This window comes from Monodon monoceros, unplaced genomic scaffold (assembly GCF_005190385.1).
Source record: "Monodon monoceros isolate NGI ecotype Baffin Bay Population unplaced genomic scaffold, NGI_Narwhal_1 Super_Scaffold_14, whole genome shotgun sequence".
In the NCBI taxonomy this organism is placed as follows: domain Eukaryota; kingdom Metazoa; phylum Chordata; class Mammalia; order Artiodactyla; family Monodontidae; genus Monodon; species Monodon monoceros.
The window spans coordinates 43,868,879-43,892,536 of record NW_021703770.1 but is presented as its reverse complement, the minus strand read 5'-3'; the positions used below and the strand labels follow the sequence as shown (position 1 = coordinate 43,892,536).

The window sequence follows — 23,658 nt, the reverse complement described above, 5'->3', positions numbered from 1 at the left end:
CCTCTGAATCCTCACTACAACAATCCCTCATCTCCCAAGGCAGTTACCCTGTGACAAGAGAGTGTTTAAGATCCGTAACTGAATGACTGACATTTTTTTATACGATCAGTCAAAACTCCTTCTCTGTTGCTTCCACTCATCAGTCCTAGTGATAAAGTGAGTTCAAAGTCCAATTTTATTTCCACCTGACAGTCCTTCTGAGATTTGAAGTTAGCTCTAATCCCCTTACTTCTCACATACACTTTTCCCTTATACACATCTTTAGTTTATTCAGCCAATTTCCTTATTACATAGGTTTTAATCCCCGGTGCTATCTAGATGCATCTGTGTTTAAATCTCTCTTAAATTTTGATCCTCAAAACTAATCAAAATACCCATATTACCTAACACAAGTTTGTGTGGCCAACACATTAGTGAGGTCAAACAAACCAAAATGTCAGAGTTTGGAGCAGAGAAAGGTTTATTGCAGGGCCAAGCAAGGAGAAGAGGTAGCTCATGCTGAAAAAACCCTAACTACCCAAAGGGTTTCAGCAAAGCATTTTTAAAGGCAAGGTGAGGAAGGGGCACACCTTGGGTATGTGGTCAGCTCTTGCACAAATTCTCTGATTGGTTGATGGTGGTCAATCCTTAGGTGCTAGAAGGTCTGGGGATTACATGCCCATGATCATCAAGTAGTTAATTTCTTCCATTTGTTGGTGGTTTTAGCATCTGAAAAACTCAGGAAATATACATCAGATACTATTATCTAGGTACTTTAGAGAGGAGCTAAAGCAGTAGATATGTGGGGGGAGGTCTGTCCCAGGAAGGCCTCATAGGGTCCTGCTCAGTTACACCCTTGATGTGGTGTGATAAATGTAGAATCGTCCTTAAATACTTTACTTCGTATTCATAGTTCCTTACTAATTCATCTTTTGGGGGGCAGTCCTATAACAACATTCAGATTGGGCTCAGTGTCAATAAAAAACACTGAGAGGTTTTCTTTCTTTTTTTTTTTTTAATGTATTGTTACTTAAGTCATGTCTCCTTGTCATGTACTTTACAGAATATTTTCTGGACATCATCAAAGTTTATCTTGTTAGATTTGGGTGATAACTTCAGCTCTTAAGACCTTTTTGAATGTTTTTTCTGTAGTCCAAGGATTTTTAACTTTGTCCTCCAGCTTTGTGTCATCTTCAAACTTAATTAGCTGCTTTTTTGTGTCTTCAAGTCATGATTAACTATTAAGCAGTACAGAGCTCAAATCAGAGCTACACAACATGGTCTGAAAACCTCCTTTCAGGTCAATATCAATCCTTTTATTAATTAGGGCTTTTGGAGAATAAGCATTCATTTTGTTTGGAATACTCCTAAAAGAGCTGTTATACAGCCCATATTTCTCCATTTTTTTCCATTAGAATATTACAGAAGTCCTTGCTTGACTGCTTTCCCAGGTGTCCTTGTTACCAAGTCCAAGTTCATACTGCTCACTGCAGGACAGGGCCAGTAAATCAACAGACGAGGTGTTGGGGCAAGGAATAGCAACTTTATTCAGAAAGCCAGTAGACCAAGAAGATGGTGGACTCGTGTCCCAAAGAACCACCTTACCCCAGCTAGAATTCAGACTAAAAGGAGATAGGGTGTGGTTGGTTGTTGCAAATTTCTTGGAATCCTTTGTTCTTGCAGCAGTCCATGTAGGTCAGATCTTGATGTTCCTGTAAACCTCCAACAAGACAAATGTAATTGTCTGTTCTGTAACTTTTTATCTCTGTATGAATAGAAAAGTGTTATACCCTTAAAGGTCAGAGCCTTGAGAATGGGCTGTCTTGTATATTTCAGGCTATAGGCAACATTCTTAACTTGTAGCAAAAGCAATAGAATACGAAGGTTAAAGCAAAAGAAACAGATCCAATATGGAGTCAGATTTATTCTTCCTTGTTACATACTCATGACTTACTCCCTTTCCTTTTCTTCCTCATTATCAGAGTGGCTTTCCCTGACAACCTGCCTAGTTCCTCTGTATCCTCATACCTTGATTAATGCTTCTCCATAGTATTTTTCACCATCTTACAAAACATTTTTTATTAATATGTTTATTGACCATCTTCCCCAATTATAATATAATAAGCTTCACAAAGACTAAAATTTAGTCTGTTTTATTCACTGCCGCCTGCTTAGCATATGCCGTATAGAAGCATTCAAGAAGTGGTTGTTGACCCATGAAAAACAAATGAATGAATTCAGATCTTCGATTATACCAATAGGCCTTGATAATTATAGTCAAGGAATTATTAAAAGTAACTCAGAATGTGTTAGAATACTCAACCACTGTTTTTTAACGTTTACTCTTGACAGTAGTACTACTGACAAAAAAGGAATGAAGTCTGTCATTCCTTTATTAAGTATGTGTGGAGCAACAGTGTTTGTGCTAGGACATCCCAAGTACTTGGGAGATGTCACTGAGTCTGAAATGATCACTGGGCTAATATAATTTTCATTTAGTTCTTTATGGCTCTTTTATCAATTACTCATAACGTAACTTTCATTAAATTTTTAGACCTGGGGATTAAGGATAGTCTCTGCCAAATATTATAGATTTGCAAAATCAATATTATTTTCCTTTTAAAAATCAGAATGACATTGCTTTTCTCGTATCCTGTAATACCTCTCAATCCCATGAGGTATTTGCCGAGTATTCGAACTAAACTGAAAGATATTGTAAAATGACAGAGATGTGTGACTTTATAAACTTTTAAACCTCCTTGGACTTTATTTCTTCATCTCAGTCCGAAACTATCTCTTGATACAGAAAACAGAAGCAAAGTAATAGGTGATGAGGACCCTACTTTATCTTTTCATGATCAGGAGGGGTACCCATGGTCTTGCTTTGAAAATAAATAGAATTTAAAATAGTTTGGCTTTGTATGTTTTTTAACTTTTATTAGGCTTTAGCACATACCAAAAAATGTGACCTTTCTAATACTATTCTTATAAACTTATGACACTATTTTAGACGGCATCCTGTGTGTATCTACTTTTATTTTTTATAAATGTCCCTTAAAAAAGCAAAGTTTATCAGTGACTCATGAAAAAGTAAACAGGTTTACTCCGATCACCTATATTCTTGGAAGGGCCTTAAATGAAGTGCCCAAAAAATCTTTTAAATACTTAAGAAATTAAATGGAGGAAACCCCACCTTGCTACAGTTTGAAGTAAATTGATACGGCGAATGCTAACCAGAGACATAGTATCTAAAAAAAAAAATTATACTACCAATTAAGATCAACCGGACTTTCTACTTAAAAAGAATACATTCAATTTGTTTATCTGCCTGGTCAGACGCAATTAGTGCACTTAAATACAAATGAAACTGTGGTAGGCTTATTGAAATAAATGTTATATGTACCATGTGGATTTCTCAATGTCTGTACCATATGTGTTGGAACTTCAAGAATACTTAAAGTTATCCTGATAGCTCTTACTGAGAACTTATAAATTTACAGACCTGGATAGTATTATATAAAGAAAATAGCAATTCTGGTAGGGTAATAAAGATTCTGGATGATTTTATTGAATAGTGTGTTTTAAGTTCCTCTAGTTTTAATCTTTTCTTAAATTGAAGTATAGTTGATTTACAATATTATGTTAGTTTCAGGTGCTACAGCAAAGTGATTCCAGTTTTATATATTTTCAGATTATTGCGCCCTTTATAGGTTATTTTGAATTTGTATACTGAAATATAGTTTTCCTTTTTGTGTGCTAATACAGTAAATTCTTGTGCTTTTATCATCTTTTTAGCTAAAAAGAACCTTACCTGTGAAATGCTGTAGATCTTGTTAGAATAGAAAAGTTCCTATTCTCTGTCTTCATTGCGAATGATCCAGGACCTCAAGAATCATGGAACTTGTATTTCCTCTCATCATATTCTGCACTTTTTTCTCCTGGAAGATCCAGATTTAAATGATCGTGTCTTCGGTATATGGTGTTTGTATAATAGAGAAGGGGAGACAAAATGGTCCATGTTGAAAGCCAAACTAAAGTAGCTGATATAAAGGGAAATTCTGATGAAGTTTCTACGTGAGGATTTAAAAAACATAGATGAAGACTTAGGTTTGAAGGATAAAAGGAGGCAAATAAGGAAGCAAGATCAGAATACATTTTCTCCAGCACTGTATTCAAACCCAGTATTTGAGCCCAGTAGTTTGCAATTTGTGGGTCAGGTATAAAGATGGACCACATCCCAGTTGTTGTTTTTTTTTTAACATTTGCACTGTGGCACAGAAATAAACTTTGTTTCATGTAAGCTATTATCATAGCAGATGTGCAGCTGGAGGATATGTTTTTTGCTTTTTTAGAGAATGGTGGGAGGATAAGAGTTTTGTAGTAGGCAAGTAGAAGTAAGTAGGGATATACGAGTTCCCCAGAGTTATTAATACCCATCAAAGTGTATTAAAGGCCCTGAAACTATGTACTGTGCTTTATTAAGTATTGATATGAATAAGAGCCAATTCTGTAGGGGCGTTATTCCCATGTACAGACAGTTAATTATACTAACACACAGGTGGTCATTGACTATGTGTCAGATACTGTTTTCTTCTTTGAGTGCTTGCCACTTAGAGATAACTAGTTTAACTTCCTCAGTACAACCCTGTGTTGGTATTTCCCGCAGTTTAAAGATGGGTCGTCTGAGGCACGAGAAATTAGAAACTTGTCCAGGTTGTACAGCATTAAGGGGTAGAAATGGAATGTGTAAATCTAAGTAATCAAGGCCTCTAGAACCCATGTTCCAGACACATATTATATGGTGCCCTTTAGAAATCAATGCCCGCTATCTTCAGTAGTGGCACCATGTTTCCTTCTTGGTCTTTTCTAATTTTTTTCTTAGACGGACCCTTTGATTATGATAATGTCTGGATTAGATTCATATAGGCACCCCTCCCTTTTGGGGGAGTGGGGCCATAATTTTTTTAATCTCAAATTCATCTAACACTAAATAAATTATTCTTCTCTTAAGCTAGTGACATTTAAGGGTTAAATGATTGAACCCAGATGGTGTGCTGGAGTAGAGCTTTTCCCACTGTGTTGGGACTCCTAAATTGTGCCGTGTGAAGGTCTACGTGATTTAAATTAAATGTCTTCAGAGTTGTCCATACTCTTTTGTTCACTAAGATTGGTTTCTGTTCTTACATTTTTGGTCTCCCTTTAAAAAAAAACATTGGAACGTTTTAGATACTTAGGTTATAGATTGTGATTGATAGTATCGCGCACAAATTTACACGTGAAGTAAACTGTAAAGGGACATATCAAAAGTACAGAATGTTGTCACTGATAATGCCTTAGGCACTCCTGTCCATGGACCATAAATAGGTTGTATATGCTAACGTATACTATTGTCAACAGATTATTCTGTTAGTGGTAGGCATGTAATCATATAATAAGGGTTATTTCTATTGGGAATTTCTTATTTCAAATTTAGGATACGTTTTTAGCACATTATAAATAAAAACTATAAACCTGGGGGAGTTGTAACATACCCAGTGTGACATCGATTCGTATGAATAGTTAGGCAGTTTTGTGAGGTCAGAGGTAAATTTTGAAAGCCATGATTGACGCTCTCTGTCACAAAAGTGAAGTGTATATACTCATTCAGAATTAAAAGGCCCAAAAATACTCCGGTTTTTTCAAAACTAGGTCTCTTTTAAAAAGTTGTAATATTTTGCTGAACTTCAAGTCAGTTTATATTGCTTTTAGAGTGTGTTGGGTTCAGCACTATGGAATCCCATTTGGTAAGAAACTATAGACTATACAGAAATAAACTATTAGTATATATAGCATTACTCTGGTCTCATGTCTAAATCATAGAAATATAAACCAAAAACACTTCTTGAATTTTTTAAAGAGAAAATTTCCAAATTCAAGTGCCTCTTTCCTCTTCCAGAGTGCAGGTTGGCTTATCAAAAGGGCGCCATGATGTCCCTCCACAATCACGCAGTAGTAAATCTGCACCAGAGGAGGGACAATCTATCCTAGTATGCCCCTGAAAACTATGAACCTGGACAAAAATCAGGGCCGCATATCAGCATGATATATACAGGTACGCATGTGACTTTGCTCAGAGTTAACCTTGTTCTTGAAAAAAACAGATTAATCATCTGCATTTTGACGCCTACATTTAAAAGTACTGATTTTTATGCTTCCTCATAAGTGTGGTGAAAATAAATTAGAGGACAGTGGTTAATGTCTTTATATTAAAGATTGCCTTTGCGTTGTGGAATCCGGCTGGCTGCCCTGAGTGGTTAAGATTCCCGGTTTTTCTGCCGTGGCCAGGGTTCTTGCCTGGTCGGGAACTGAGATCCACAAGCGTGTGGTGGTGCGCCAAAAAAAAAAAATAAAAATGTAAAATATGAAAATGAAGAGGCCCTTGCTTTTTTTTTTTAATATTTATTTACTTTTATTGGTGTGTGGCGGGGGTGGGCTCCTTAGTTGCGGCACATTGGGGCCTGGGTTGCAGCATTGCAGGGCTCTTAGTGTGCAGAATGCCATGCTGGGATCTGGTCCTGACCAGGGATCAAACTCGGACCCCTCTGCATTGGGAGCATGGGTCTTAACCACTGCGGCCACCAGGGAAGTCCTGATGCCTCGCCTTTTAAACTACTTTACATCCTTAAAAATTATTAAAGCATATCTTATTGTCCTATCCACTTTATAATATCAAGGGTTTTATTTCATATGTCGACCTTGATAGGGGGGGAGGGAAAACAGTGCAATTAACATCTTAACACTACCAAAAGAGACAGTACTTACACCAGGAAAAAGAGTCAATAGAATGGGCTACATGAGACAGGCCTTTTTTATTGCCTCTTTAGTTTGTGGCATAAGTGGATCACGTAAGTTAAAGGGGCATAGCTTAGTCTAGGTGTGAAAGACTCATCCACAAGTTATCCTGCCTATAACGTTCACGTTCTTCTTGACAGTACTTTCCTAATTTGTCAAATTGAATTAATTCCCTTTGCAACAAAACTGATATGGAAATTCTCATCCCCCCCCCCCCCACCCCTTCTTGGTGTCTATACAGTTGTGATTCTTTTAAGTCAGCATTCACTACATGTATTACTTTAAAAAAGGGTATCTCACAGTCAGCTTTTAAAATCAGTGACCATTTTAGTTTATTATGAAAGTGATAAAGGATTATATGTATATTTTTTATCTGTAAACAGCTATGCAGTTATCACATGGGAACGTCCTTATCTAGAAAACAGCCCCTTTTGAAGGTAAGTGGGACTTTGACTCCTATTCTAGGTGCACATTCATATTGGTAAGTCATACTCAGAGAACTATCTGAATAAGATCCACTATTTTAAATCTGCCTAACCAGTCCTTTTGTGGAAACACACTAGAAAAACAACAGTTTGTCATGTTGAATCCCCTGTATGTTGCGAAAGTACTGGATTAGGATCAGAAAACTGTTGTGTAGATTCTTCGTGGTTCTGATAGTAATTAACTCTATTATAGCCACCTAAATCTCGTTAAGTCCTCATTTTTTAACTGCAAAATAAGGAATTTTGAATTCTTATTTCTAGATTTCATTCCAGCTAAAAAATCGTTTGTATGAAAATTTCAATAGTGCTTCGTTCTAAGACCAGCCAAATACTGGAAGAATACTTTAAAAGTTTTCTGATAATATTGTCTCGTTTCTTTGTTTATTTTGATTGGGGTGCTTTGAGGTCAGTTTGCTGTGCTACACACCTCAGGAATCTCAGTTAGTTACAAACCTAACATTTTATTTTGCATGCACATTGGGTTATTAGTTGCTGTGCGCCTCTTGGCTCTGCTAGGTTCTGCTCAGCTCTGCTGAGCTCTGTTGTTACTCTGCTCTCTTCAGTACTCATTGGCCAAAGCAATCACATGGCCAAGCCCAGAAGTTAAAGAGGTGAAGGATATTAAACTCCTCCCACGAGAGGGCAGCAAGGCTGGCAATAGCTGGGATCTAATATTCCCTTTGACGAAAGGGAAGTTAAGGATTAGTCCTAAGATTTTAAGATTCCCTCATGTTCATTGGTTGGCTTTTAGAATGGTTATTTAATATATTAAATCATTAATTATTTTAATGAATGAAATAATTTGTTTGGACAGAAGTACCAAGCTCCTTTGCAGGATTATGTATAGTGTGTCACAAGGGAAATCGACCTGACACTAATGAAGAAAGTTTGCCATTTGATAGATCCTCATCGAGCCTTAGACTCTCTCATAGAAGGGGATGGGCACAAAATCCAGATGAAAGACCGTCTTTCGTTAAGTTTGTGTACAGTTTTAATCTGGGGCCTTTGAATTACAACAAATAGGACAAATACGCGTGTAAATAAAATAGTTCCTTGGAACAACTACGAATTTAGCTGACGCTCAAAGTGTTTTTTCTTTCTAATCAAAGTTGTTTTGTATTTTTGAGATGAGATTGAGTGGTAGGAGAGGCGTGTTGGACTATCATCAGTAAAAAGGGTTAGAAATTTATTCCAGTACAATGGAAAGCCTTATTAAAGTGAGTTTTTCCGGGAGGAAATAACTGATTAAATTTACGTTTAGGACGATATCACTCACTGCTATGTATTTAAAACGTGATTGGTACGAAGGGCCAAGGAGTTTAGAATGTCCAGCCAATCCTGGAGATCGAAAACATCAGCTAGAATTAAGATTTATTTCAGAAGTAGAAGGAATCATCACCTAAATGGTAAACATAGAGAACCTCTTCATGCTCTTGGGGTAAGCAAAGGTAGCTCTAGATATGACATCAGAAACACGACCTATTAAAAAAATTCTTTGATAATGACTTCAAAAAAAATTGAAAAATTTTACACTCAGAAGAGCTATTAGAAAATTGAAAAGACAGCTGTAGACTGGGATCTTCTTTCCAACTAAAAAAAAAACCAAATATAGTTTTCCATTCAAAACTAGCGTCTAGTGCCCCTCATCGCATTGTATTTTAAAAAATCAAAGTTGCTATAATTATGGATTAACATCTTATCTCTTCTCTCCCCGAACCATTGTAATAGGGTGTGGTGTGTGTGTGTGTGTGTGTGTGTGTGTATAATTGTATATATATGTATGTATGTATTGGCTTGGCCAAAAAGTTTGTTTTGGCTTCTTCTTTATAAGATCTTACAAAAACCTGTCGAACTTTTTTGGCCATCCCAATACAGTACTCCTTTGTCCCCAGTGCCACTCTCAAACTATAATTTCTTCTCCATTCCCTAAAGACTCAGCTCTCTGAAGATCATGCCCAGTTAGGCAGACTTCTCTACAAACGCTTCCTGGTTTTTCCCTGTGTTCATTGGGAGAACAATGGCTGTTGGTTTTCTTACTTCTACATCCTGCCTGATTCAGTGCTGCTGAATATTTGAGAGCGGCGCTCTGCGGATCTCTGGGAGTCTCTTCGTGTCTGTGTTACTTCTCCTCTTTGGTGCTCTGTCCATAAACTCTATCGGCCTCTTGGTCTACCCTAACTCCCAGCCCTGCGTCTTCAACTCGGAGCTTCCTCTTGGGCCCCGCCTTACTTCCCTACCCTGTAGTATAGCTGCGAACCTCTCCCAAGGCGAGTAGCTTGGGTAGTCGGCGTCATAGGCTGACCTCAGTTGTTTCTCTATCACGTAGAGATCACGTGTCCTTTGTGCCTGCTGATATCTAGTGTCTTGACAACCACGTGTTCATTGCATTTATCTGGCTAATGGTTGTTTAAGGCAGGAGGGGTGAATTGGTCCTTGTGTCTTCATCTTGGCCGAGAAATGGGAATTCATTGGTTCTCCTTTAAATTAATGGCTAAAACTAGGCACTAAACTCTACTTGCAATTCTGTGGTTCTCAACTACTCTACTATTCCATTCTCATATATCACCTGTGCTTAGTTGTGGTGCAGGGACCTCTGGAGGTGGGTGGTTTCCGTGAGACTTTTATATAGGGGTTCCACAAAATCAAAACTTTTCAAAATAATAAACTATTAGGTTTTTCCCCTTTTACTCTCAGTCCTCTGGAAAACATCCTTTCCGAGGACTAAATTATGATTGATATCATGCTCCAACGGATAATGGCAGGTGTTTCATATACGCTTGATTGTATTAAATTTTCTGTTTTAATCTAATGTAGTAATGATCAATAGATAGTGACCAACATATACAATAAGCTCGAATCATTTTGGCGGTTCTGAGACCCAAAAGTTTGCGATTACAGACTCTAGGATGATCATCTTGTACTACTGTAGGAGATGCGTTAAGTCCCATACTTCATGTTTCCAACGTGAAGATGAAATTCCATTTCAACCCTAGAAGGGAAAGCATGGGAGGGAACAGTTTCTAGTCCTATTCTGCCCCCTCAGCACTCCTCCTCCTCATTTGTTAGTTTAGAGAAAAAGGCAAGCGTACTTATCTAGTCCCTTCTCAGTTTTCTCCTCCTTTTAGAAGTAAGCTGCTTAAAGGATGCACACATTGTGCTTCCCCATATGGAAGCAGGTGAGGCCTGTAGTGAGTGAGTAAAAATGTCAACTGATGAGGGACAAAAGTGTTACTTAAGCCATATGCTACAGATCTAAAAAGGGACCGATTCCAATTAGCTTTATGAGTATAAAGGTTGATGTTTTGCTCATCATCTATCATTATTGTGTGGCTTTTCTTAATAGGATTCTGAACTTAGGAGAGAGAAGACAGGGGTAATGCATATTGTACCTTATCTTCCCTAGGTCTGTTATTTCTTTGAGCATTGAGAAAGTAGAAACCATGAGAGAGAACGCCCTCATAGTTTCCACTACCAGATCTAACAACTTAGTTGTACTTGACCTGTCTTTCCGATTTTCTCTTTTACAGTGGGAAAAAAGTGTCTTATACAATTGTAAACCAGTATTACTTGTGGTCTGGATGCCATCCCTTACTCTCCAGCATTCTGTCTTTATATTCTCTCCTGCTCTTGCATTGCCAATCTCTGCCTGTCTACGGATCGTTCAGGTGTCAACAGACTATGCTATTATTATATCCTATCTTTACATAGGAAAGAATCTTGACCCATATCATCCTTCAGCTACCACCTCAATTTTCTAACTCCCATTTAGATCTAAACACCCTGAGGAATTGTCCATACTTATTGTCTCTACTTCTTCACCTCTAATTCAATTTTAACAAACTACATCAGTCTTCTGTTTTCATATCTCCACTAAAGCTGCATTTGTCTAAGTTACCAAGGATGGCAATTTTGGAAAATACTGTATCTTACTGGCCTCGCAGCAGATTAGATATGGCTGACTTTCCCTCCTTGAAACTTTCCCTCTGATAGCTCCAAGACACACAGAGGACCATACTCCCTATGTATCCTCTCTTCCTCTATCTCTTTTTTCTTCCTCTGCTCACTTTCTAACTGTTGGAATGACTCAGAGCTCTAAATGGGTCCTTTTTACGTGTTTGCCATCTGTACTTTCCCCCTAGATGATCCAGGACAGATCATGGCTTTATACCACCTATATGTTAGTGATGCTCAGTTTTGTATCTAGAGCCTGGCCTCTCCCTTAAGCAAACAGGTCCATATATTAGTGTAGTAATAGTGGTAATGATTGTTTCTACTCATTGGCTATTATGAATCATGCTGCTATGCCTGTTCATGTGCAAGTCTGTGTGTGAACATGTATGTTTTCTTTTCTCTCAGGTAACTACCTGAGTGGAATTGCTTGGTTGTATGGTAAATTTATCTTTCATTTTTAAGAAAGTGCGAAGCTGTTTTCCACAGTGGCTGCATCATGATACATTCCCACCAGCAGTGTGTGAGGTTTTCTGTTTCTCTACATCATTGTCAATACTTGTTATTTTCTGTCTGTTTAATTTTACCTGTTTTAGTGGGTATGGAGTGATGCCTCATTTTACTGTTAATTTGCGTTTCCTAGTGACTAATGGTGTTTAAGCATATTTTCATGTGCTTTTTAGCTATTTGTGTGTCTCCTTTGGTGAAATTCAATCTTTCACCCATTTTTAAATTGGGTTGTTTGTCTTAAGTTGTTAGAGTTCTTTTTATATTCTAGATACAAGCTCTTTAAAAGGTACGTGATAGGTAAAAGTGTTCTCCTAGTCTGGGGCTTGTCTTTTTGTTTTTCTTAATAGCATCTTTTTAAATGCCAAAGGTTTCAATTTTTTTGAAGTCCTATTATCAAAAATTTTTTATGGATCCTGTTTCTGATGCCATATCTAGGAATTATTTGCCTAACTCAGGGTCATGAAGATTTTCACCTATATTTACGTTTAGGTGCATAGTCCATTTCAAGTTAATTCTATGTATGTTGTGAGGTAAGAATCTAAATTTTTCTGTTTTTGTGTGGATATCCAACTGCCCTAGTACCATTTGTCGAAAAGACTATCCTTTCCTCATTGAATTGCCTTAGCGACTTTGTCAAAAAACAATTGCCCATACTTGTAAGGGCTTTAGACTCTCAATTATGTTCTATTGATCTATCTTTAGATATGCCTATCTTTATGACTGTACTAAATGCTCTTAAGACAGTTGAATGTCATCAGTTTGGGGAAAAATTTACTTAGGGCCTTATCAGTTAAATATTAGCATTTATGTTTTTCATTTTAATGGTTATAAGCAACCTGAACTCATTTTATTTTTCTTATTTAGAATGTTTAATAGAACTTGAACCAGTTCTGCGAACATTTGAAGAGATAACTTTTCTTGAAGCTGTTATTCAACTAAAGAAAACAAAGGTAAATTGTTAAATGTAATACTGGAAATTAGGATGTTAAATCATGGAGAGTTTTAGTTTAGTTTAATTTAGTTTTTTTCTACATACCTTCCACAGATACAAGCTACAGTACTGGGGCAGTAGTTAGCAGAGAGTATGAATGCTGCCTTGAATCTGTCACCAAAGAACTTTTCCATTTCATTTAAACAGCCTCCTCCAGATTTCAAAGGGATTTTCAGACCTCTCATATAGCAAATGTAAATTTAAAATGTGTAATGTGTGCCAGTTGTATACAGTTAATGCCCTAAATTACTACAGTTGTTGTTGTTGTTTTAATTCTATGTTTATTTCTCTAAAGTTTTGATATATAAAGAGTAAAAGATGTCTGGGTTATTGCACTTTATTGCCAAGTTAAGCTGTAGAATTTTTATTAATAATTGAGGCCCAAATGTGTATTTTCTATGGCTTGTTTGTATCTTTTTGTTTTCCCACTCAAACACTGCATGTTGCATAGACCAAAGTAGCAGTTGTTATGAATTACCTAGAACAGTTGTTTTATTTACTCATTCTGCTCTTGTAGATCAGAAAAACAATTGAAGGGACCCATTACTGCAAGGTTTTCTTGCTGCTATCAAAAATTGTTTAGAAAGCAACTACAATCCTTTAGGGACAAAGTTAGCCTAGTTTAACACTTTCTGGGTTTCATTAAGTTGCATTTGAGATATGGTAGTAAAAACCATCATTTATTAGCCAATGTCTTAGGTTGTGAACAGGCATAATCTACAATTGATTTATCACTAAATGACATTGCTTGCCTCTTGCAGTTTGCTGGATCTGTTAACATAATCTTTGGTTTAAAAGGGAAGTGCATAAAGGAAACAACTGCCCTTAACCAAACTTAAAATTGATGGTGGCAGTATTAGTACCTGAGTTTTTTAAGGAACTAAGGAGGAGCTGTGCTTTAATCTTTTGATAAGTTTTCATTGACTTCTCTGCTTCTGAGTAGGTAGTCTTTTCCAGAACATTCCAATCTCTCTGCTTCTTAGTAGATACAAACTTCTGTTAACATTTATTTTTGCCTTGTCTTTTCAGTTCCCTTTTCTCTCTTCACAACTTTCTCCTCTTCTGCCAAGCAAAGGTGGATAGAAGGGTCTGTTTTCTTGGTTCTAAGAAACTGAACTGGAAGAGAACCAATTCAGTTCCTTTTTTGTCCCCAACCAACTTAAATACTAGGATCTATATTTAAAACTGTTAATTTGGGGGAGAAATTTTTGCTTCTTAAATAAAGTAATTTAGTGTATATTTTTAAATACTTGAGTATCATTTAAATAGCATTACTTTCTTTGGTCACTGTTTTTAAGTTGCTGTACTGTTTTCACTCAGAGTTGTTATTTTTTTCTTTTTTTTTTAAAATCCTTGTATTAATTCTGTAAAACTGTTAGGGAAAGAATATCATCTCCATTTTATAGATGAGATAACTGAGGTATAGGGAAGTAAGTCACATAACACTCTACACAGCTAACTAATGTCAGGGCAAGGGTAGAATACAAATTTATTAAGATAATAAGATTTTTCATAAAGAAATTTCTGAAAACAAAGATCACAATTTAGGGTGACTTGTTTTGTTTGAGTTTCCTACATTTTTTTCAGTTCTTTGAACTGGCTCCTATAATTCATGTTTTCACAGATAGTATCTCTTATGTCTTGAGCAGTAAAAACTGAATCAAAAAAAGTTTTTCTTTGATATGTCATTTTACTTCTTTCTAGGGACTGACTCACTAGTTCATAAATTTTTTTTTTTTTTTTTTTTTTTTGCGGTATGCGGGCCTCTCACTGTTGTGGCCTCTCCCGTTTCGGAGTACAGGCTCTGGACACGCAGGCTCAGCGGCAATGGCTCACGGGCCCAGCCTCTCCGCAGCACGTGGGATCCTCCCGGATTGGGGCACGAACCCGTGTCCCCTGCATCGGCAGGCGGACTCTCAACCACTGCGCCACCAGGGAAGCCCCAATTCATAAATAATTTGAATTATCATTAACTGATCGGTTATGAAAAGTGATGTTAGTAATTAATGATACTGTATAACAATAAATATTTTAATAAATTTAAAAGAACAGAAGAAATTTACATAACAGAAATGGATCCAAAGATGAATTTTAAAGGTTCATATAAAAATGTATTTAACAAATGTTCACTGGACTGCTGTGTGTAAAGTACTATGCCCCATAGATTATATACATAGATGAATAGCAGTTTTTTTTCTCCTAAAACTTCTTAGACATGTTATGGAGCAGACAGTTGTTAAGTATGAATAATGAAGGGCTGGGTGTGGATCCCACCAATTTCTAAAGTTCTGTAGAGCATTTGACATTATGTTGGTTTGGGGAAGAAAAGCAGACCCATGGTTTTGTTTTTAAATCACTCAATAGTGATGGCAGCTAATCCAAGTCTGGCTTAAAGAGACAGGAGTGAGGGCTTCCCTGGTGGCACAGTGGTTGAGAGTCCACCTGCCGGTGCAGGAGACACAGGTTCGTGCCCCGGTCCGGGAAGATCCCACATGCTGCGGAGCGGCTAGGCCCGTGAGCCATGACCACTGAGCCTGCGCGTCTGGAGCCTGTGCTCCGCAACGGGAGAGGCCATAACAGTGAGAGGCCTGCGTACTGCAAAAAAAAAAAAAAAAAAAAAGAGACAGGAGTGAATCACTAAACAATTTTAGTACAAAGGCATAGTGTTTAAATAAATCATCTGTTTAATAGCTACCATTTATTGAATGCTTACAAAGTAATCTTAGGGACTCTGCATATATTACTTCTAATCCTTCTTACAGTAATCCTGCAAAATAGGTATTCTCGTCTCCAGTTTACAGATAAGTAAACTAAGTTTATGTCTCATGCCCAAAGTCAAACAGGTATCCTGGGATCTAAACCAGATCTCATTGGCCCCCATCGTTCCATTAGGGCACTCTGCCTCCTTTACTTAGTCCAGCCCTCCATTTCTTATCTATAAAATGAAAATAATGATAGTACTTAGAATCATGGTGCCTAAATTATAGTAAATGCTTAATAATTATGGATAGATAGATACACACACAAATTGAAATATATTAAGTACCTAATTTGAACCAGATACTTTATATTCATTATCTCAATCTCTAGAATGATCCTGCATGTAGATATTATTCCATTTTAAAGGATGAATTTGCTCAAGGTAACCAGTTAATATGAGGCAGGATTCAAAGCCTGTGTCTCTAAAATTATTTCCCCTATTCTACACTATCTCTACCTTTAAGTTAGATATTATATTCTCAACTGATTGAGATTTTCTTTCTATTGATTTTGTATAAACATATAAAGATAAACATATAAAGTATGTTAAGTAGATTTTATTTTACTCATATAATTTTCTAATTATCTCTAATTCAAGTACATATATTCATTCTTATTACAGAGTGCTTCAAGTTCCGTTCACTTATGTGACAAGAAGAAAATGGAGTTATCTCTGAACATACCTGTAAATTATGGTCCACAGGAGGTAAAAATAATTACGTTGATTAAACTCAAAATGTGAGAAGAATATGAGCAATCATTTAGTCTATCTCACTCTTTTATAGATGGGAAGCTAAAGTCCAGGGAGGTTTTAGGATTTTAGAATGCGAATCTCCAATTTGAAATCCAGCTCTTCTGATTCTTAGTTCATTGTTCATCTCATCAAATCACAGTCCTTTCTTTCTTGGGCATTGACTTCTGTCCCTGTCCTTGTTTTATGTAATGGATGGTGTTCCAGGGTAGTACATAGACAAATCATTGGTACAGTTCTGCCACTGTATTTCTTATTATACCTTCTTATTCAAATGTAAAAGAGCTATAATACCTGCCTTGTTCTTAACCTCTTACAATGATTAATAAAAAGAAAATGCCATTTGTGTGGCTATCCAAAAAGAAGGATTTCTTTAGTAGCATTCATTCAGAATTATTTCATATTAATGATTACTTTTAAGAATATATAAGATATGTTCTCTTTACAGATTCAGAAAAGTAATAATACCTTCAAAATGAATCTTAAAACACAGTATGTAGTCTTTGAATCACCTTTATATTCACTATCTCATCATTGGACCTTTGAGCCCATACATGCTCATTTTTAGATAAATACACAGAAAAAGAACCTGAGAGCCAAATGATTTAAATGCCTTGTCGATGCTTAGGTAGTAATTCCATGACAGAGCTAGGATTGGATCCAACTTCTATATTACTTTTTCCATGGATTCCCACTTCTCCATGTTGAAGGAACCTGAGGCATTGAGAATAGGCATGTGCTCTAAATCAGTAGGTAATCAGAGCTGCAGATCTCAAATTTCTCATGAGCTGGACAGAGTCTCTAAGATTATGTACAAAATATTGAAAAAATAATGATTTCTAATATATTTAACTATTGCCCCACCCATCCAATTGACCTGATAAAGAAATCAAGTTCACAGTTTTGTTACTTCACATATGTGTTTAATTTTGTAAAGTGTAATTTGTATTAGTTTTGATTCTTTATTTATAATAAGCCAAAAGCAGGAACTGTTTAGAAATTAAAGCTGTATAACTTTTAAAATGATTTTTCTTTAACCTAAATCATTTATCTTCTATTTATTTTAGGAATCGTGTGGATCCTCTCAGCTCCATAAAACTAGTGTTTCTCCTGGAACCTCAAGGACCCTGTCAGCTCCTCAAGACAATGATTTTTTATCTAGTACGTAAATTTTTCAGTCAGTATTACTTGCAAGTTTTCAATTTTCTTTCAAGATCATATTCTTGCAAGCAGTCATGGTTTGTATGGAACATGTCTTTCATTTGCATTTATAACTCGTTTTTTAAAAGTGACAGTCTAGAGATGTGAAAATAGTAGTGGGATGTTAAACAAATATATTTAAGTATTAAAAGCATTATGTTAGACACTACAGAAAGATATTTTTAAAAATCTCTTGTAAGAAAGAGGAGAAATGTTTCTAAGTCACCATAATATTAGACAAAGAGCAATGTATTATAAAAGATATAGGGATGTAGAACTATGGTAGTATAGTGGAAGAGTAACATTTTTTACAAAGCACTGTCACAACAACCTTGTCAGGGAGATATTCCTCATTTTACAGATTCTTAAGATCAAGACTTCTGGATCACATAGTTAGTAGCTGGCAAATCCAAGATTTGAAGCCAGGTCTTTTTGATAAATACTTTCATGTCACTACTACACCATGTTATCATCATGAAGAAATTATTTCTGGCTGAAGGTTGGACCTATAGTTATAAAGGATGGGCATTCCAGGCAAAAGGAACAGCATAGAGGCAAAGAAGCAAGAAAACAGAGAACAGTGAGTAGTTGGGTTTAGCTGGTGAAGAGGGTGAATGAAAGATCAGGAGGGTGGAGTCATATCATGATGAATTCTAATACTAGGGTAAGCCATTCAGGCTCTTTTGCTTGGGTAGGGAACAATTACTGCAAATTTTTGAGCAAGGGTGTGACATGATAAAATTTTTTGCTTTAGGAATATTTATCCTGGCTGGAATATGTAGGATATTTGGGAAGGGAAAAGGAGATTCAAGGTGGGGAGACCAGTTAGGAGACTATTGGTCTATTATTGTACTACAGGTGAGAGATTATGATACCTGCTCCAGAGTGTGAAGGAGAGAATAGTGTGAGAGATGTTACAGAGGACACACTTTTCACTTGCAGGAAGGAAGAGAGAAAAAAAGATAAAGCTGAACAAGTTTAGCTGGAAGAACATTGGTGCTATTAACAGAAATAGGAGTTGAAACAGGTTTTAAAGTTAAGATGAATAATTAAGTTTTTAATTTTTTTTTTTTTTTTTAATTTGAGCTGTTGAAAATGTAGGGTTCACTGAAGACAGAAAATTTAATTACATGGATTTGGGAAGGGAGGTGACAATTGAGGCCCTGAGGTTGAATAAGTTTACCAAAGGAGAGTGTAGAAAGACACATCATATGTAATTTAGAGGACACATTTGAAGTGCAGAAGGAGGAAGATGACACAGAAGAAAAAATATGGTACCACATGAAGAAGTAAAATTCTATGATTTATAATTTACATAGGACAGACGGAAATATGGTAAAAACATTAAGCATTAACCTTTTTTACTTGTGGAATTAGGTTTATGAACCAGCTTATGCAGTGAAAAATTAAGAGACACTGAATACTATCCTATCACCTGGATGTTCATATTTTAGCTAATAGAAATAGCTAAGGAATATTCTACCCCTAATGAAGATGTTGTGTTTTATAGGAAAAACTCAAGACTTTTCTGTGATGCGTCAATGTCCAGTAAATCACAGTTTTGACAGTAACATTTCTGTGGCTCAAAGAGCAACATTCTATGATCACAGGTCTGCTCCATGCTCTTTAGCAATAATAAATCCACTCTCAGCGGAAGGAAATTCAGGTAAATATGTACTATGAGACACTTTGTAAATGATGCCATTTATCTCACAACCATATGTTCAGTAGATTTGCTATACGATGTTTTATTTGTCTCTATTTCTTCAGTATGATATATACATACCATAAGTAGGAAAGCACTTCCAATCCCCAAAGACATGAGTGTTGATATGTAATAATAGGCCAAAATAGTATTCCATGAACATCTATCTAGGGAGGGATTGCTAAGAGGAGGTGTGACAATATGTTACTAAAGGTAAATATATTTTTGTTTATTTATCAAATATGCAGGTATTCTTTATGTTTTTTAAAAAAATCTGAGAAAAAGTGACATTTGCCCCCATGAATTACAGTGTATAAAAATGCAGTGCTTTGGGCTTCCCTGGTGGCGCAGTGGTTGAGAGTCCGCCTGCCAATGCAGAGGACACAGGTTTGTGCCCCGGTCCAGGAAGATCCCACATGCCGCAGAGTGGCTGGGCCCATGAGCCATGGCCGCTGAGCCTGCGTGTCCTGTGCTCTGCAATGGGAGAGGCCACAACAGTGAGAGGCCTGCGTACCGCAAAAAAAAAAAATAAAAAAAAAATAAATGCAGTGCTTTTTCCTGGAGGGAAAGGGAAGAGATAACCCAAATATCTGAATGTTTCCTGAAAATAAATAGCATCCCTCAAAATACTGGTGTTCCATATGAGAACAATCACAGCAAAATTAGGTTTTATGCCTTATTATTTTGTTTTTCATCTAATTTTACTCATAGCTATATATCTGTCCCCACCTTCTTACTTGTCATCCCTTGCTTTTCTACAGAGCAATTTCAGCCTGGTATAACCCAACAGTGGATCCAGAGTAAAAGGGAAGATATTGTGAACCAAATGACTGAAGCCTGCCTTAACCAATCTCTAGATGCCCTCCTGTCCAGGGATTTGATCATGAAGGAGGACTATGAACTCATTAGTACCAAACCTACAAGGACCTCAAAAGTCAGACAATTATTGGATACTAGTGACATCCAAGGAGAAGAATTTGCCAAAGTTATAGTACAAAAATTGAAAGATAACAAGCAAATGGGTCTTCAACCTTACCCAGAAATACTTGTGGTTTCTCAATCTCCATCTTTAAATTTATTTCACAATAAAAACCTATAAGTAACTCTTTTTCAAGAAGAAAAGTCAGTGCATAAAAGGGTATTTTATATTTCTTTTGCCTTGATAATGTTGTTTTTATGAGATTCATATGAATATTAGAAACTTTAATGAAGTTTCTTCTTCAGATAAATATTAGTCTCCTTCCATGACATTATAGTATTTTTTAAATTAATACAGTAGAAAGTTTGATTTTTGCTGCATAGTTCAATTATTTTTGTCTCTTTGGTTAATTGAAACTATTTTTTCAATGTAATAATTACATTTTTATTATACAAAACAGTGTCCCATTTTCACATATACTTTCTTTGTGGATTATTTATTACTTGTTTAAGATGCTTGACTTTCTGAAGACTTAAATCAAAGAAACTTTTAAATGTTATTTATTGAGTTCTTTAGAAAATTGTTTCAAAGATAAACAATACAAAGTGTATAAAGAAAAAATTAATCCTTCAACATGTGTTTCTACTTCTATTCCTAGCCTCAAGTAACAATCAAGGTAACAGCCAAAGTTAACAGCATGATGTGTATCGTTCTATCCCTTTCTTCCTGCTCATACTTAAAGTATATGCCCGGGGGGGACTTTCAAGATGGCGGAGGAGTAAGACATGGAGATCACCTTCCTCCCCACAAATACATCAAAAATACATCTACAGGACTTCCCTGGTGGCGCAGTGGTTGAGAGTCTGCCTGCCGATGCAGGGGACATGGGTTTGTGCCCCGGTCTGGGAAGATCTCACATGCCGCGGAGTGGCTGGGCCCATGAGCCATGGCCGCTGAGCCTGTGCGTCCAGAGCCTGTGCTCTGCAACGGGAGAGGCCACAACAGTGAGAGGCCCGTGTACTGCAAAAAAAAAGCAAAAAAAAAAAATACATCTACATGTGGAACAACTCCTGCAGAACACCTACTGAACACTGGCGGAAGACCTCAGACTTCCCAAAAGGCAAGAAACTCCCCACATACCTGGGTAGGGAAAAAGGAAAAACAGAGACAAAAGAATAGGGACAGGACCTGCCCCTCCGGGAGGGAGCTGAGAAGGAGGAAACGTTTCCACACACTAGGAAGCTCCTTCACTGGTGAAGATGGGGGGTGGGCAGTGGGGAAGCTTCAGGGCCATGGAAGAGAGCACAGCAGCGGGAGTGTAGAGGGCAAAGTGGAGATATTCCCACACAGAGGATCAGTGCCTACCAGCACTCACCAGCCAGAGATGCTTGTCTGCTCACCTGCCAGGGCGGGTGGGGGCTGGGAGCTGAGGCTCAGGCTTCGGAGGTCAGATCCCAGGGAGAGGACTGGGGTTGCTTGTGTGAGCACAGCCTGAAGGGGGCTAGCGATCCACAACTATCTGGGAGGGAGTCTGGGAAAATGTCTGGACCTGCCTAAGAGGCAAGAGACCATTGTTTCAGGGTGCGCAAGGAGAGAGGATTCAGAGCACCGTCTAAACGAGCTCCAGAGACAGGCGCGAACCACGGCTACCAGTGCGGACACCAAAGGTGGCCATGAGACACTAAGGTTGCTGCTGCAGCCACCAAGAAGCCTGTGTGCAAGCACAGATCACTATCCACACCTCCCCTCCTGGAGCCTATGCAGCCCGCCACTGACAGGGTCCCATGATCCAGGGACAAATTCCCCGGGAGAACACACGGCACACCTCAGGCTGTTGCAACATCACACCAGCCTCTGCCAGTCAGGCTCGCCCCGCTTTCCGTACCCATCCCTCCCTCCTGGCCTGAGTGAGCCACAGCCCCCTAATCAGCTGCTCCTTTAACCCCTCCCTGTCTGGGCGGGGAACAGACGCCCTCAGGTGACCTACACGCAGAGGTGGGGCCAAATCCAAAGCTGAACCTCAGGAGCTGTGCAAAGAAGAGAAAGGGAAATCTGTTCCAGCAGCCTCAGGAGCAGTGGATTAAATCTCCACAATCAACTTGATGTACCCTGCATCTGTGGAATACCTCAACAGACAACAAATCATCCCAAAATTGAGACGGTGGACTTTGGGAGCAACTGTAGAGGTGGTGTTTGCTTTCTGCATCTAATTTGTTTCTGGTTTTATGTTTATTTTACGTTAGTAGTTAGAGCTTATTATCATTGGTAGATTTGTTTATTGACTTGGTTGCTCTCTTCCTTTTTATATATATATATTTTTTTTCCTTTTTCTCTTTTTGTGAGTGTGTATGTGTATGCTTCTTTGTGTGATTTTTGTCTGTATACCTTTACTTTTACCATTTGTCCTAGGGTTCTGTCTGTCCATTTTTGGGGTTTTTTTTTTTGTTTTAGTTTTTTTTGAACAGTTTTTAGAGCTTTTATCATTGGTGGATTTGTTTTTTGGTTTGGTTGTCCCCCTTTTTTATTAAAAAATTTTTTTCTGATTATTTTATTTTATTTTATTTATTTATTTTTTGTTCTCCCTTTTCTTCTGAGTCAAGTGGCTGACAGGGTCTTGGTCTCTGCCCAGGTGTCAGGCCTGAGCCTCTGAGGTGGGAGAGCTGAGTTCAGGACATTGGCCCACCAGAGGCCTCCCAGCCCCGCGTCATATCAAATGGCAAAAGCTCTCACAGAGATCTCCATCGCAATGCTAAGACCCAGCTCCACTCAACAACCAGCAAGCTACAGTGGTGCACACCCTATACCAAACAACTACCAAGACAAGAACACAAGCCCACCCATTAGTAGAGAGGCTGCCTAAAATCATAGTTCACAGACACCCCAAAACACACCTCCAGATGCAGTCCTGCCCACCAAAGATCCAGTCTCATCCACCAGAACACAGGCACTAGTCCCTTCCAGCAGGAAGCCTACACAACCCACTGAACCAACCTTAGCTACTGGGAGAAGAAACAGAAGCAACGAGAACTATGAACCTGCAGCCTGTGAAAAGGAGACCCCAAACACAGTAAGTTAAGCAAAATAAGAAGACAGAGAAATAAACAGCAGAAGAAGGAGCAAGGTAAAAACACACCACACCAAACAACTGAAGAGGAAACAGGCAGCCTACTGAAAAAAGAATTCAGAGTAATGATAGTAAAGGTGATCCAAAATCTTGGAAATAGAATGGAAAAAATACAAGAAACATTTAACAAGGACCTAGAAGAACTAAAGAGCAGACAAACACTGATGAACAAAAATAAATAAAATTAACAATTCTCTAGAAGGAATCAATAGCAGAATAACTGAGGCAGGAGAACAGATAAGTGACCTGGAAGATAAAATAGTGGAAATAACTACTGCAGAGCAGAATAAAGAAAAAAGAATAAAAAGAATTGAGGACAGTCTCAGAGACCTCTGGGACAACATTAGATGCACAACATTCGAATTATAGGGATCCCAGAAGAAGAAAAAGAGATTAAAAAAAGGGATTTAGAAATTACTTGAAGAGATTATAGTTGAAAACTTCCCTAATGTGGG

At 37.6% G+C, this 23,658-nt stretch overlaps 1 protein-coding gene across 1 annotated transcript in view; it reads left to right on the top strand.

Moving 5' to 3' along the window:
• RIPK2 (receptor interacting serine/threonine kinase 2) overlaps positions 1–20,919 on the top strand; it is a 40,661-nt gene extending 19,742 nt beyond the window's left edge. Inside the window, exons 4-9 of the mRNA XM_029222905.1 lie at positions 12,618–12,703; positions 16,127–16,210; positions 17,323–17,416; positions 18,966–19,121; positions 19,922–20,298; positions 20,738–20,919. Coding sequence (XP_029078738.1) covers positions 12,618–12,703; positions 16,127–16,210; positions 17,323–17,416; positions 18,966–19,121; positions 19,922–20,259 — 758 coding nt within the window. The 3' untranslated portion in view covers positions 20,260–20,298; positions 20,738–20,919. The remainder of the gene's footprint in view (positions 1–12,617; positions 12,704–16,126; positions 16,211–17,322; positions 17,417–18,965; positions 19,122–19,921; positions 20,299–20,737) is intronic.
• The last annotated feature ends 2,739 nt before the right edge of the window (positions 20,920–23,658 follow it).